The sequence below is a fragment of the Polypterus senegalus genome, chromosome 6, assembly GCF_016835505.1.
Source record: "Polypterus senegalus isolate Bchr_013 chromosome 6, ASM1683550v1, whole genome shotgun sequence".
In the NCBI taxonomy this organism is placed as follows: Eukaryota; Metazoa; Chordata; class Cladistia; order Polypteriformes; family Polypteridae; genus Polypterus; species Polypterus senegalus.
This window is the reverse complement of record NC_053159.1, coordinates 169,936,515-169,953,249: the sequence shown is the minus strand read 5'-3', so window position 1 is coordinate 169,953,249 and position 16,735 is coordinate 169,936,515. Positions and strand designations below refer to the sequence as shown.

General features: G+C 41.0%; 1 protein-coding gene across 7 annotated transcripts in view; it reads right to left on the bottom strand.

Annotated features, from left to right (window-relative positions):
* The window catches only part of scn1laa (sodium channel, voltage-gated, type I-like, alpha), a 286,959-nt gene that overhangs the window by 167,360 nt on the left and 102,864 nt on the right, over window positions 1–16,735 (bottom strand). For all 7 annotated transcript variants that reach the window (XM_039757524.1, XM_039757526.1, XM_039757520.1 and 4 more), the window contains exon 3: window positions 5,539–5,657. In XM_039757524.1, coding sequence (XP_039613458.1) covers window positions 5,539–5,657 — 119 coding nt within the window. The remainder of the gene's footprint in view (window positions 1–5,538; window positions 5,658–16,735) is intronic.

Genomic DNA, 16,735 nt, shown 5'->3' with positions numbered 1-16,735 from the left:
TTTTGTTTTTCCTGCTGCTACTCTATCAGCTGTCTCAGTGTAAAGACTGCATTGTAAATTGGGAGTGTATGGCCCTGTGATGAACTGGTGCTTTATCTAAGTTGTTTTCTGATATGCACTTTGAGTTGCTAGAATAGGCTCCAGCTCCTCCACAAGCCTAAACTGGATCAAGCCGGTTTGAGGTTGGTGTGTCGTTGTTTATTATATTCACTTGTTCATTCATTTTATTGCCCTGCTTACTCCATTTATGTATAACGTCACAGAGGCCACAGGCTATCCTGTCAGTATTTAATACTAAAAATATCCAAATCTTATTATGTGATATCATCTACTGTTAAATTCTGCTCCGTACTTCTAAAATTTTTATTTTATGCTGTATTAAGGATTTGTTCTGTTCTTTATATTGTATTGTATTGACCCCCTTCTTTTGACACCCACTGCACGCCCAACCTACCTGGAAAGGTTCTCTCATTGAACTGCCTTTCCCGAGGTTTCTTCCATTTTTCCCTACAAGGTTTTTTTGGGAGTTTTTCCTTGTCTTCTCAGAGAGTCAAGGCTGGGGGGCTGTCAAGAGGCAGGGCCTGTTAAAGCCCATTGTGGCACTTCCTGTGTGATTTTAGGCTATACAAAAATAAATTGTATTGTATTATATTGTATTGTAATACAAGAAAGGAGCATTTACTGAGGGGGTCACCAGTTCTTCAGAGGGCAAACTCATACAAACACCTTCATACTGGGCCAAATGAGGGCTGCCAATCAACCTACTGCCTATGCATTCGTGATGTTGGGCAAAAAATGGAGCACTTTAAGGAAATCTGCAAGCACACAATTAGAATTACCGTATATACTCGTGGATAAGTTCTCCTACGAATAAGTCAGGACTTGATTTGAACATAAATGTTCTGGCATTTTATAATGTCGGTTGTATAAGTTGAATGCGGAAAACTCACGCTATTGGTCCAAGAGATTATGATATGCTAACACCCACCTGAGAGAGTAACCACGGAGCACACGGCCTTCTTCTATGTGGGTGCAGCAATGCGGTAAATCAGCGTGTGCTGCTGACGTCCCTCTCTCTCCCTTTCTCTTTTGTGCCTACGTGACCACACGGTAATACCTGAACTATTCTGAATGACGTTACTTTGCACTGATATGTGTGTTTTGCATCTCACACCCTCATACACCTTTATCGTAACAGCATCCCTTATCTAAGATGAAGCGTTCGATCAGAAGAAAATATGAAGCTGGTTTTAAATTAAATGTCATTGAAGTAGCAAAAGAAATTGGCAACTGTGCTGCTGCAACAAAATTCAATGCGCCTGAGAAACTGATGTGAGATTGGAGGAGGCAAAAAGATGTAAACAAAAAAATAAATAAATAAAAAATAAATATATATATATATATATATATATATATAGTATAAATAAATCGGGGTCTAATTTTATGATTGATTTTTCAGGTTTCAAGACCGGACTTATACGCGAGTATATACGGTACTCCTAACACTCCTTGTTCTGCCATCCGTGGAAAGAAGGTTGTAAATGAACAAGAAGGATGATGAAATGATAGATATCTTGTACGCATTGCATGGTTCTATATATTAAATGTATTTAGGGAATAGTCTCCCTTTCTGCAAACTTTATTATATTGAAGATTTAATTTTAAATGGCATGACACATGTGTGCTTGAAGGGCAGCTCCAGGCTCTGGTGCCGGTAGTTACCCATCAAACCAGGTATTGGCACGGTGTGATGATGCCTTCTCTCCTCCTCCCTTTGCAAAATGGAAGACTGACAGCCATTTCAGCTCTGACAACACTTCCATTGTCTTCCCTTCTGGCCCTACCCCTTCCTGCCTGGAACACACGTGACTAGCAGTTCGACCATCTTTGAGTCATTTCACTATCGGACTCTCGTCTGTCCAGACGTCTACTTTATCTATGTAAAAAGTAGAATTTCCTTTTGATTTATTTTCATCAGATAAAGACACAGAACATCTTCTACCTTGAACCCGTGTCTGCTTGTTGTTTTTACAATGGTGCCATTTTTGCCCATCAATCTACACTCAATAATCCATAATGTCAAAGTGAAAACGTTTTTGCAGAACGATATGCAAATGTATTAAAATCACAAACGTAAATCTCTCATTTCGACCCTTAATTCGGAATTTTGTAGAAACTTCTTGGGCAGCAACTACAATTTTGAGTCTTTGTGAGTAAGTAAGTCTCTACAAGCTTTGCACAGCTGAATTTAGGCAGTTTATCTTATTCTTCATGACAGATCCTCTCAGGCTTCATTAGATTGGATGGGATGCATCTATAAACTGCCATCTTGGGCAAAAATGGCAAAGCTATCCATTTAAAATTAAATCTACAAAACAAAATATGAAGTGAAGGAGTCTAAAAACATTCTGAATCCACTGTACACGTAACCTGTATGCTTAAATAGTTTTAATTTAACAAATTTAAGCAGAACAAACTTCTGTATTCATAATATTTTGAGTAAACACTCATATCTTTTTTGATCATTTAATTGACTTGCTTTTCTATATCAACATATTTAACTTTTGCTGTCAAGGTCCCTCTAGACCACAGTTTGTTAAACTATGAGTGGTGCCCCTGAACAGATGTATTTAATGGGGAAGAGTTGTGTACGGTTTACACAGTATCTCTAGATGGGTAATTTAAGCAACAGATATTGCTCCCCTATTACTGTCACCTGCAATTCTCCAAGGTGGCACTCACGTCCTTCCCGCTATGACTGCTGGCAGCAATTGCCCAAGGGAGGCCCCTCACCCAGTATGACAGTCGACAGCAATTCTCCATTGTGGAACTGTGACTTTCTGTGACGATTCTCTAAGGGTGACATTCCACTATGAATGTTGGCAGCGATTCTCCAAGGGGGACCCTGCTCTAGACCATGTACAATATGTTTGACTAATTGCGTAGAAACAGACAACAATAAATAAATATCAAAAGTTTGCCGAGAGATGGAGAAGGAGGAAATGATACACGTGCTTCCATGTCTAAATGTAGTGTGCAAATGAATGCACCAACATCGTTACGAACACACAAATCTGCATCAGCCTTTAAATTTGTATTCCATGCAGGAGCTGTCCAAATTGGAGTATCTTCTACGTATGTGTTTATTACTATCTACATATTGTAGTCACAAAGCTTTGTGCTATACGCTGCTTGGGAACATCCATGCGAGATTCAACATTGAGAAATTCGAAGCATCATCCAAAGGTATCATGTCCTAGTGAGCTGAATGACTTCCGGCCTGTCGCTCTGACGTCACATGTGATGAAGACCATGGAGCGGCTGCTGCTTCACCAACTGAGGCCACAGGTCCGCTGTGCTCTCGACCCTCTGCAGTTCGCATACCAGGGGAAGGTGGGAGCGGAGGATGCCATCATCTATATGCCACACCGATCCCTCTCCCACTTGGACAGAGGCAGTGGTGCTGTAAGAATTATGTTTCTGGACTTCTCTAGCGCCTTCAACACAATCCAGCCTCTGCTCCTTAGGGACAAGCTGACAGAGATGGGAGTAGATTCACACCTGGTGGCATGGATCATGGTCTTTCTTACAGACAGACCTCAGAACAGTGTCATCTCCAGACAGAGGAGTAGCTTCAGTGACATACTTTTGTCACTGTCCTGCTCCACTGACAGACTGAGGAGATCGTTCCTCCCCCACACTATGAGACTCTTCAATTCCACCCGGGGGAGTAAATGCGAACATTAATTTTATTTTAATTTTTTTTCATTTTATTACTATTTAATTTAATATTGTTTCTTTGTATCAGTATACTGCTGCTGGATTATGTGAATTTCCCCTTGGGATTAATAAAGTATCTATCTATCTATCTAGTATGTGCGTCTCGGGAACTGCAGGTCTGACATTGTGGTCAGGAACACAGGAGTGCCTCAGGGGACTGTACTTTCTCCGGTCCTGCTCAGCCTATAAACATCAGACTTCCAATACAACTTGGAGTCCTGCCACGTGCAAAAGTTCACTGACGACACTGCTATCATGGGGTGCATCAGGAGTGGGCAGGAGGAGGAGTATAGGAACCTAATCAAGGACTTTGTTAAATGGTGTGACTCAAACCACCTACAACTGAACACCAGCAAAACCATGGAGCTGGTGGTGGATTTTAGGAGGCCCAGGCCCCTCATGGACCCCGTGATCATCAGAGGTGACTGTGTGCAGAGGATGCAGACCTACTGTATAAATACCTGGGAATGTAGCTGGATAATAAATTGGACTGGACGGCCAATACTGATGCTCTGTGCAAGAGAGGACAGAGCTGACTATACTTCCTTAGAAGACTGGCGTCCTTCAACATCTGCAATAAGATGCTGCAGATGTTCTATCAGACGGTTGTGGTGGGTGCCCTCTTCTATGCGGTGGTGTGTTAAGGAGGCAGCATAAAGAAGAAGGACGCCTCACCCCTGGACAAACTTGTGAGGAAGGCAGGCTCTATTGTAGGCACGGAGCTGGACAGTTTGACATCCGACGGGCACTGAGCAGAGTCCTGTCAATCATGGAGAATCCACTGAACAGGATCATCTCCAGACAGAGGAGCAGCTTCAGCGACAGACTGCTGTCACTGTCCTGCTCCACTGACAGACTGAGGAGATCGTTCCTCCCCACACTATGCGACTCTTCAATTCCACCCGGTGCGTAAACGTTAACATTATACAAAGTTATTGTCTGTTATACCTTCATTTTTATCACTTTTTTTATCAGTATGCTGCTGCTGGAGTAAGTGAATTTCCCCTTGGGATTAATAAAATATCTATCTATCTATCTATTATTAGAATGTGCAAACTCCACTCAGTCAGTGGCCAAGCTAACATTTGCACTGAGAACTTGTGAACAGCTGGGGTTGTAATAGCCAACACTGTCACCCCCATTACACCCACAATAATCCATCCATCCATCCATCCATCATCCAACCCGCTATATCCTAACTACAGGGTCACGGGGGTCTGCTGGACTCATTCCCAGCCAACACAGGGCGCAAGGCAGGAACAAATCCCGGGCAGGGCGCCTGCCCACCGCAGGGCACACACACACACACACCCCCACCAAGCACACACTAGGGACAATTTAGGATCACCAATGCACCTAACCTGCATGTCTTTGGACTGAGGAGGAAACCGGAGCGCCCGGAGGAAACCCACGTAGTCACGGGGAGAACATGCAAACTCCATGCAAGGAGGACCCGGGAAGTGAACCCAGGTCTCCTAACTGCGAGGCAGCAGTGCTACCACTGCACCACCGTGCTGCCCCCATAATAATAATAATAATAATAATAATAATAATGTCATAGTGAAAATTCATTAGTGAAACAAAAAGGTACCTGAAACAAACAAATATGTATTTGAAATGAACTGGCAAGTTATGCTGTCACCAAAAGTTAAGACATACCAAATCACAAGTTGCATTTGTTCATAAGATAAACCAAAAAAATAAATACAGTTACATCTAAGCAATAAACAATACTTAACAGAATTCTGCAAAGGATATGAATGTACCAAAATCTTAATAGCTATTCTTCTAAGAGGATTGAAAGGACTTAAGATGTACAAGGCAGGTGTGGCGCTAAATCGGAAGATTGCCTTCCCTCTGTTCAATACTATAAAGGTCTAAAAAAGAAAAAAGTGGACACAAATTGTTAAAAACACAACAATAAATTAAAAAAAAAAAGAAGTATCATATAAGAGGCTCACAATATTTGGCACAGGACAAACAACAGACATGATTCTGCTTAGGTCGTGCTGCTGCTCATTTACAGGTCTAGCCTTATTGCCATATTGACTTAAATTATTTTGCACCGTGATGTTTTTAAAATATTCTCCATCAGTTAGAAATGAAACAGAGATCTGTTATCTCATTTACCGCTGGCAGGACTGATGGAGTAGAGCTTTAGAGGTAAAGCTGTCAAAATCTGATCTTAAACCCGCTCTGAAAACGCTGCCGTTTTTTTCACCCTAATGTATAATCCATCTTCCCACTATGCATCCATTTTCCAGCAGGAGAGGATCCTTCCCTGAAGGGCTGCCTTAAGCCATCTTCTCAGAAGCGATCTCAAAAAGTATTCATAGTGACACAAATACATACAGACATGCAGGCATTTCGTTTATATGCCTGATTAAAATGCCATGCATTGTTATCCGATGGCAGAGTAAATGCTGGACTGCAAAAGGAATCGCATAGAAAATCTTGCTGCTTATTCTCTATAAGAAAATGTATTGAAGCATAAAAAAAAGAAACCTCATAAAAACAAATGAAATAATTGAGTTTTTCAAATGCAACTTAACTTAGTGTTTAGTGAAATAAAGAATCGGGTAACCATCCATCCATCCATCTCTCCATCCATGATCTCTATAACTACATCTCAATTATGATCACAGAACAGAAGCGCCTGGCAGTCTATATTCATAAAAATCTTACTTGGGATTGTCACACCTACGGGTTCTGTCAAGGTATATGTAATAACCCTCCAGGACCAGAGGGGATGCTATCACTAACGTTGTCATCTTCTCTCCGTGCAGCTCCAAGAAACCGCCCACCAAAGGCAACACACTCCGCCCCTTCCAATTTACCAAGAATTAAAGTCCCGGCTCCCCAGAAGGTGATGTCAATATGGCAAGAGCGACCTGCCCACTGACCCTGGCTTTGTTGCCTTCGTGTCAAAGTAATGAAAAGATGTCTAAGGAGCATTCTTTTTGTTTTATTTTTTGCTTGAATAATAACTCATTTGGCTCCCCAGATTTTCTTCTGGCAACTTGTCATTGCTGGCCCTGGGCCAAAGGATATAAATAAAAATAAAATAATTTTTAAAAAGTCCAGGCAGAATTTCTTTTTTCTCCATAAAGTCAGATTGTTTGAAGTGGACAGAAAACCAGCAGCAAAACCCACTCGTCACCTTTCGTCCCAATGGCTAGTCCAGCTGCCACACCAAGCAAAACCTGAAGAAACTGGCAGCCTCACAAGCAGAAAGCTGAACAGACTGTCAGAGAAGCATCCAGAATACTGAACTGCTGATGGCATTGTGGCAGAGGGCAGCGATAAAAGCACTTTTAAAGATACCATACCTTAGAGGTTAGGGCATCAGAGCCATTTCCAACCTACCACGGACATCTATGAAGAGAAGTGTGCCAGGACCTGTGTCAGCCATACATGCCCAAGCCATAACACCCCCACCACCGTGTTTATCAGACGAGTTAATCTGCTTTGGATCTTAGACACTTCCTTTTTGTCTCCACCCTTTGCTCTCGCCATCACTCTTATCAAGTTCATCTTTGTCTTGTCTGTCCATAAAACATTTTTTCAGAATACTGCGGGCTCTTCTGGCCATATTGTTTTGGAGGCTAACTAGTGGTTTGCATCTTGCATTGTGGTTTTCTGCTGATAGTCGTCTCTGAGACGTCCACATCTGCTTCCTGGGGACTGTTTCTGATCTGTCAGACAGGTGTTGGGGGCTTTTTCTTTACTACAGTGAGGATTCTTCGGTCATCAGCAGTGGAGGTCTTCCTTGGCCTACCAGTCCCTTTGCGATTACTAAGCGCACCAGTGCTTTCTTTCTTCTTCATGATGTTCCAGACAGTTGATTTTGGTCATCCTAATGTTTTACTGATGTCTCCAATGGTTTTTTTCTTGTTTTTCAGCCTCATAATGGCTTCTTTGACTTTCATTGGCACAGCTCTTGTTCTCCTGTTGAACAATGGAGACTACTAACTACTAAGGGTAGAAGCAGGCCCAGTTGTCTTATGAAGCCATGAAACACACCTGAGGAATCACAAACGCCTATGATGCCAACTGTTCCACACATTATGGTGCCCTGTGGCAAAAGTGATGCCATTTCTACACAGTGTGATTGAAATGTATGCAAAGACCCTTAAACGAAATTCTGCAATGTGCACTTTTATTATGTCTGAACTGCTTCATTTGTAATTTTAAACTGTGGATCAGAGGAGTATATCAAGCAAAAAACAGGTTTTTGTCCCCAACATTTTGGAAGGCACTGTTATTATGTGAATACCAATAACTTGACGTGAGTATTCCTAGTTTTCATCCTCTTTCTCTGTATGTTTAGCATTCGTTAGCGTTAGTTGGTGCGCTTGCTGCTTCCTGAGCAACTCTTCTTATCTCCACTTTAGTGGCCCGCTTCTTCTCTTCTTTCGTCGGCATCTTTTTGAGTTAAAACTGATCAAGTCGGTGTTTGTGTTGAAATTACTTTATTAGTTTTCTTTAATTTTTCACTTAAGATGGCACTTAAGTCTTCAATGTGCCTCAAGAATGATTTGAGATATGAAGAGGTAGGGGAAGTGACGGCGAAAGTGGTAGGGAATGAGAATGGCGCCCGTACACATGCACCGCACAGCCGCCCTGCTGCCCGCTGCTGAGAGTTGATTCTACAATAAAATAAAATGAGGAATAACCTTGGAAGTCAATCATAATTCTGAAAGCGGATAGTAGATGTCACGTCGTACATGTGTACCAAATTTCAGGTCAATTGGTCAAACGGTTTGCGAGATACAGGTGATTTAAAATCCTGGACAGATAAACGGACAGACACGGTAGCGTATTATATAAGAAGACATGTATATATATTATGTACAGTACATGAATATGTATTGTTGGTGAGAAATGCTACAAAAAATATCAAGTTGTGAACTTTAATATATTCTTGTTTATCATGGCACTGGAGGATGGTAATGTGTTGTACGTTGGTCTGACTTGCAAGTGAGAATTTCACTGTTCACTTTATAATAATACCACTACTTTCAGTCCCGCCGTAATGTTGTGTCTCTAATCTACTTTCTATATTTTTTTATTAAAGGAATAACTTTTACATATTTTTACTTTTTGTTTTTGTCTTTGCAGCTAATGTAGCCGTTCAAGTATATGTATATGTTATAGTGGATGGCTGGGGTGGATCCTGTTCCCTTGCCTGGTCAGGAGACCTCAGCAGTGGATCTTTGGGAGCAGCACATGTCTCGTCTCAGCCAGGATCCCACTGGGATTAAGCAGAAGCTTGCCTGCCCGGGAGGCCAGAGTAATGGATGGAAATTGGAACGCAGCCTGCATGAAACTCTGGTGTGTTGGGTGGCAAAAATTCTGGAACAGTGTACTCAGACCCATACCCGCAGGCCAGACTGGGTACTTTAGTCCCATGGGGAAGCTCTGTTGATTTCCATGGGGGCCGCTGCAGGGAGTGCCTAGTTCTACTTTGTGGGTTTTCCACTTGACCTGGAAGTGCTTCCAGGTGCAATGTGGCAGCACCAGAAGTTCTCCCTGGTCTGGTATAAAGGAGGTCACTCTTTATTACCCAGGCGAGTTGGAGTCAGGAGGTAGAGGACATGGTCTGTCTGGAGGAGAAAGAAGGAGAAGGGAAAAGAGGAGATTCATTACTGAAATTGTGAATACAGAAATTAAATGCAAGTCCTCTTCAGTTGGACGATGAGCCCCATCTTCGTGAGGACATGTGGCTTCACCTGGATAGCATTAGGGAAAGAGGCCTTATTTTAGGAGTGCGTTATAGACCACCCAATGCAGACAGTCTTTTTAGTAATATTTAAAAGGCAAGTTTACAGGGGGGTATTATAGTCATGGGGGACTTCAATTATCTAAATATTAACTGGGATAACCTTGCAAATAATGGAGCAGAAGAGCAGGAGATTTTAGTAATAATCAGTGACTGTTTTTAACACATTATGTTAAAGCACCAACGCGTGGTGAAGCCTGTCTGGATTTAGTTTTTCTAATAATCAGGACAGAATTGAGGGTGTAAAGGGGACTGAACCACTAGGGTCAAGTGACCATAATGTAATACAGTTCTGTGGGAGACGTGAAATTGAAGGATGGGGGAAGGCAGCTACTTGTGGACACTGTCTCCCCCAAAACACTAGATGGCAGCTCCCCTTGAGTGTAGCAGTGCTCTGGATTCCCACAGGGCATCCTGGGACTTGGAGTTTGGTTTCTCAGCCCTGTTGGGTGCCATGGGTGCCACCAGGGGGTGCTATGAAAAGAACTGGGGAGTCATGCTTCCCTTATAGCCTGGAAGTACTAGGAAGTCATGAGGACGGAAGCCCTGGAGTACTTCCGGGCAGATTAAAGAACTTCAGTTCTCCTTCTGACCCAGAAGTGGTAGCAAGTTACGTGAGAGTGAAGAACAGAAGCACTTCCGGATCGAGGACTATTTAAAGGACTGCTGAAGGCCCAGCCTGGTGAGCCAGAGTCGGGTGAAGGAGGACAAAGCTTGCTGGGAGGTGTGGAGGAGAAAATAGAGAAAGAGAGAATTGTGTTTATTGCATTTCTTGCCTGTGTTATTATGGCTGTGGTTCTTAGGGCACTGGTTAAAAGAAGAGGAAGAAACAAAATACTTCTTGGTGCTTTTAGCCTGTGTCCTGAGCATCTGTCTGTTGGGTTTAAAGGGAAAACAGCGACCTCTAGCATCCACAGTTCTCAGTGTTTTGGAACAGAGTGGATGCAAAGACTAAAATTGTTAAGTTTAACTCGGCAGACCAAATTTTGAGCAGATGTGTCAAAGTCTAAGAAGGAAAGACTGGGATAAGTGTGGAGACAGTCAAGGAGCAGTGGAACAGGTTTGAAAATATTTTACATGTAATGCAGAACGGGTAACTCTGCAGAGGGTTAATAAAGTGTTAAAAAAAGTTTGCAGATGATACCAAGATAGGTAGATTGGCAAATGATTTGGAATCTGTTATATCATTACAGAAGGACTTGGACAGCATACAGGCTTGGCAGATTTGTGGGAGATTAAATTTAATGTCAGTAAATGTAAATTATTAAGAATAGGAAGTAAAAATGTTAGGTTTGAATACACAATGAGCGGTCAGAAAATCGAGAGTACACCTTATGAGAAGGATTTAGGAATCGTAGTGGACTCGACATGATCAACTGCCAGACAGTGTTCAGAAGCCATTAAGAAGGCTAACAGAATGTCAGGTTATATAGCGCCTTGATGTGTGGAGTTCAAGTCACAGGAGGTTCTGCTCAGGCTTAACACACTGGTGAGGCCTCATCTGGAGTCCTGTGTGTAGTTTGGGTCTACAGGATACAAAAAGGACATAGCGGTGCTAGAAAAGGTCGAGAGAAGAGCGACTAGGCTGATTCCAGGGCTACAGGGGTTGAGTTATGAGGAAAGATTAAAAGAGCTGAGCCTTTACAGTTTAAGCAAAAGAAGATTAAGAAGAGACATGATTGAAATGTGTAATATTATGAAGGGAATTAGTGCAGTGGATCGAGACTGTGATTTTAAAATTAGTTAATCAAGAACAAGGGACATTGTGTGAAATTTGCCCTTAACAAGTTTCCAACTAACATTAGGAAGTTTTTATTTATTTATTTTTTTTTACACAGAGGACTACAAACACTTGGAATAAGCAACCAAGTAGTGTGGCAGACAGCAAGGCTTTAGGGACTTTCAACACTCAACTTGATGTTATTTTAGAAGAATTAAGTGGAGAGGACTGGCGAGCTTTGTTGGGTTGAATGACCTGTTCTTGTCTAGATTGTTTTAATGTTCTAATGTGCTGATAAATACTTTTGTTGAAGAAAGAACCTGTGGAAGGTACTTTTTTAATTAAAAATTCACTTTATTTCAACCCTTGACTAAGTATGTGCACTTGTGTCTGGGACGACTCCTTTTGGTCACAATGTACATGTATAGATTATGACATTTGAGGCAATTCCAGAAACAAACCCAAATCCAGAATAACCAAGAAAAGTCCAAGTAAACAGAAAGGGAGTTTTTAATTCACATAATAAACAATAAAAGGATGAAATCAAAAAATATAACATTAGACAAAGAAAGAAATTTATAGCTTTTCTGCACCTTTCCAAAGATAACTATGCTTCCTATCTCTTTGGAAAGTCCACATTTCGTCTAAAAGACCAAAGAAAACTACACTCCCTCCCTTCTCTGCAACCACACTAGCCCCTTCCTCTTAATGGCAGTAAAGCCCCTGTCAAGTACTCCAGTCTCACCAAATCTATTGCCAGGAGGTGCTTTTAATCTTCCTGCTGGGACTTCTTCCATCCTTGATTCACTTCTGGAGACAGAAAGGCCCCATAGAACTTCTCAGACTATCTACAAAGAATACCCTCTGCTGGTCCCAGAATAAATAAACTGATCAAAATGGCTGGTTCAATCTTGGGTGTCAACCTGGACTCGGTGGTCGAAGTGGTAGAACAGACGGTCACTCAGGAGGTCACTTACTATCCTGGACAATGGCTCCTGCCCATTGTATGCGGTTTTGACTAAACAGAGGAGCACATTCAGTAACACAATGAGACAGCTATGTTGCTCCAAGGAGTGCCATTTGAGGTCACTTCTACCCTCGGCCATCACGCTCCATAATGAGTCACCAGCTCAGCTGAGGTGATCTTGTTCCCTGCCTGCTGAACAGTGCTGAGTTGGTCTAGCAGAGATCTTAACAGACGTTATGTACAATATACTGTCCCAATAATGACTGACATCCTGTACTGTAAAATTGTAACTTTTAAGTATGTGCAATTCTGCCCACTTCACACTTCGTAAATACCTACACTTTTTTAATCTAATTATGGATAATTCATGTTGTGTGTGTGTATTTTTACCTTGTTGGAATACCTATGACTATTATAATTCTTGTTACAGTATATGTATATGTGTGTCTTTTTTGTCTGCTGCTGTACGTCCTTCAGGATTAATAAAGTTTTCATTCATCTCTCTCTCTCTCTCTGTGCAGTCCTCAACTTCAACCTATATTTAAAGAGCAAGGCCACCATTAAGAGGTCTGAACAATACAATGAGGAGCAAGAGGGCATTCAATAGCTTACAGAACTAGTAGTCTACAACTGATTGTCTCCAAGTATCTTTCCCTTAATTTATTGTCTCTAAAAAAGATTTTTTTTTTCCTGGGACCCTTACATTGTTTAAAATCAGCAGCGAGGCTATGATGTGCTATACATGGCCATGGCCTCCCATACCAAAATTTACAATCTACGTGTGTGTGTATGTGTATATATACATATATACATATATACATAATACACACACACATATAAGTGCCAGGAATCCCACCCAGAAGACACTTGCTGAGAAGGGAGGCCAAACTGGAAAGGCAGCAATGGCTATGGGATCCTTACATGGATGGGAGGGTAAAACAAAAGTGCAATAAGAAAAGGTTCCCATTCCAGAATATGTTTATCCACATTCTGCTAAACAGCAGCATCCTAGGACCTCAGTAACCATGTGGACACCTGCAGCGTATGATGGGAGTTGTAATGCCTTGAATCAGCCCTGCTAGGACTCATGGGTGCCACTGGGATTCCTGATCCCTCTTTTTTGGGTCTTTCACTTGACTCAGAAGTGCTTACATAGGGCTATGCCCTGGTACTGGAATAACTAGTCCAACATAAAAGGAAGTCATCCAGCCGAAGTCTGAGTCGAGAGGAAGAAAGGTAACACTTACTGGAAGGAGGTGGACAAAGAGAGAAGAGAATGAAGGAAGAAGAATTAGCTTATAATTGTGCAGCTTTTGAAGAAAGGCATTGTTATGGATGTTATTTGCTTGTATTTGTGTTTGGTGCTCAGTGGCACCCCATGTTCTGGAGCTCTATATATATATACACATACACACACACACACACATACATACATATACACACACACACGCACACAACCACACAGTTGGGTCCATACGTATTTGGACATTGATACAATTTTCTCTCTGTATTACACCACAACGAGTTTGAATTTAAACAATCAAAATGTGACAGAACACTTTCATCTTTAATTTAAGAAGTTTGACAGAGGTAGTGCATTAAGCATCTACAAATTATCTGCTTAATTTGTCATGGAATAATGAGGGAATGGGCCACACCTGGCTATGACACGGCCTATCAGTCACTTGTCCAATTACTTTTGAGCCTCTGAAAAGGACTCCGAAAAATTATTGTACTTTCTGAAAGGTTAATGCAATACTTTTCTTAAAATCCTTAAATTATAGCTGAAAGTCAATACTTCTGTCACATCTGCATTGCTTAATTTCAAATCCATTGTGATGGTATATACATACACACACACACACACACACACAAATAAATAAATATTTCTCTATATATATGTATATCGATATATATAGACAGTATATACAGTATATCAATATCTATATATCTATATACACACACACACACACAGAGTTGGCCCTTGAGAATTGCAGTGGTTAGGGGCGCAGTACCATCCATGAATACGTGGGCACAAAGGGAGACAGACACAGAGAGAGGCAATACACATACAGCGCAATTACATACTGTATTACATAGCTGTGTATTTAGATAACAATAAAATAAAAAAGTGTGTACTGTATATCTAGGCCTACCTATAAATTGAATAAACATTAATATTCACTCTTTCCCTGCTGAAGTAGCTGTTGCAATAGCTTCACACATTTCCTGCTCTTTTGTCCTGATATACCTTTCTGACGAGCAACCGGTGCAGCCGATTTCACCAAACGAAACATATCCAATATTACAGCCTTTTCTTGTAGCGACATCAATTTCTTCTATGTCTTGGGAGCACTTTAAGAATCATTGGACACACGATTATATTCTAAGTTTGTTGCACTAAATAAGATGCAAAAGTTACGAGAAATGTGAGACAGAACAGTCACTGTAAAGGAAAATCACGTGTGAGAGGCTGACTGTTGAGACTAAGGTGCGTGTTATTCCCTACACAAAGTGTGTAGTTCCACATTTTTTAATAAGCTCTAATGAACTTTATGCAAAATTTAACTTATTATAAGTAATTTGTATGTATGTTGATGGTAGTAAACCATAGAAATATCACATACTGTATAATGTATGCACTTATCACTTACTAGATCTTTTTAATTTTCTTTGCAATTTCTTGCCTACACATGCCAGAAGTGGTTTTCCGCAGCAGGTCCCAAAATTTGAAAATGATTCCATTTAATTATTGATGACAAACCCGCAAATAGCCAGATCCACAAATCATAATGGTCGACTGTGTATTGTATATTGACAGCACAAGGGCTCTAGTAAATGTGATTACATGCAGAGCCAGGGATTGGCACAGTTTTCTGATCCTTTTTCTCTTTCTCCATCTGCAGACTGGGAAATTAATGGTCCTACCATCACAAACATTATCTCTGGTATGTGTCCTCCTGGACCTGCCCCTTCCTGCACCTCTATCTACCTTCATAACCTGAAAAACCACCTACCGCATTCAGTAGAGTTTTGGACTGTTATCTGAAAAGACGTCTCTCTGCTACTAACTGTGTGTTTATTTTCCTCAAAACTTTGAAATTATACAGGGTCACCAAGTTGGTACTTCAGCTGTTTATCTGTGTTTCCTATATCATTTTACTATATATATATATATATATATACACACACACACAGTCGACCCTTGACATATGACCGGCCTGACATGCGAACAACTTGATTTACGACCAAAATTTTTGTTTTGATTTACGACCAACATCTTGCATTACGACCCGAATGCGGTCACATGTATCCTCTTGTGCAATTGTAAACAAACAGCCGACAGCGTTCGTAAGCGTCAGTCGGAGCCCAGATACATGTTTTGTGGACGTAATTTCGGTCAGTACAGTGATTTATCTGTATATATAATTCACTAAGACAAGCAAGGCAAGCAAGATGCATAATTGCTAAGGAAGGAAGAGAAAGTAACGAAGGTAAAGAAAGCGATTGTTAAGGGATGTTAGCTAGCGGGATGGCGCGGCACATGATGATGTCATCAGGCCGAGTCAGCACCGGCTTGCTTTGGAGTGTATTATTACAGCAGTTCACAACACGGCCAGCTTTAAACTAAATGCTCGACTACTGTCATTATTAACTTGAGAAACTTCGATCACAATCGAAACGAAGAAGGAAATTGTGCGGAAATATGAGAGTGGTGTTCGTGTGACCGATCTCGCTAATATGTACAGCATGTCGAAATCCACCATCTCGACAATTTTACAAAGAAAAGCTTTGCATAAGGAGGCTCCTTCTAAACAATAAATACCTTTCGTTTCATTCTCCTCCTCCTCCCTTCCTGCAGCCCAAAGATGTCAAATTAAATGGTGAGTACAGTGTGAAATTGTTGTTTCTGGTAGGCTAGGTACTTTTTATAACTTTTTGGTTAGTACATTAGAAAAATTATTGGTATTTTGGTAAATTATGCGCATTATACAACCCATTTTTATTATGAAAAGGTTAAGTAAGTGTTGCTGTGGGAGGTTCGGAGTGCATTATGGGTATTTTCATTATTTCTTATGGGAAAAATAGTCTTGACTTACAACCAACTTGAGTTACAACCAGCCCTCGCGAACGAATTGAGTTCGTAAGTCAAGGCTCCACTGTATGTGTGTATATATATATATATATATATATGTGTGTGTGTGTGTGTGTGTGTGTGCGCATACATACATGTTCAATGGTTTCATATATTGAGATTAATAAAGTTTATCTAATCTAATAGATGCTATAACAATGTAGCAGCACCACTTAAAATTGTCTACAACTTCCAGCAGCCCCAGCAGTATTACACCATTGGGCAGATTCTTTCTGCTGGAAAGAATGATAATTAAATGGTCTCTTTAAAAAGGAGCCAAAAAGACACAGAGGAAATCGTAATCGTCTGTGTGAATTTGTTTCTATGCATCCTACACTACTGGCTTACAAC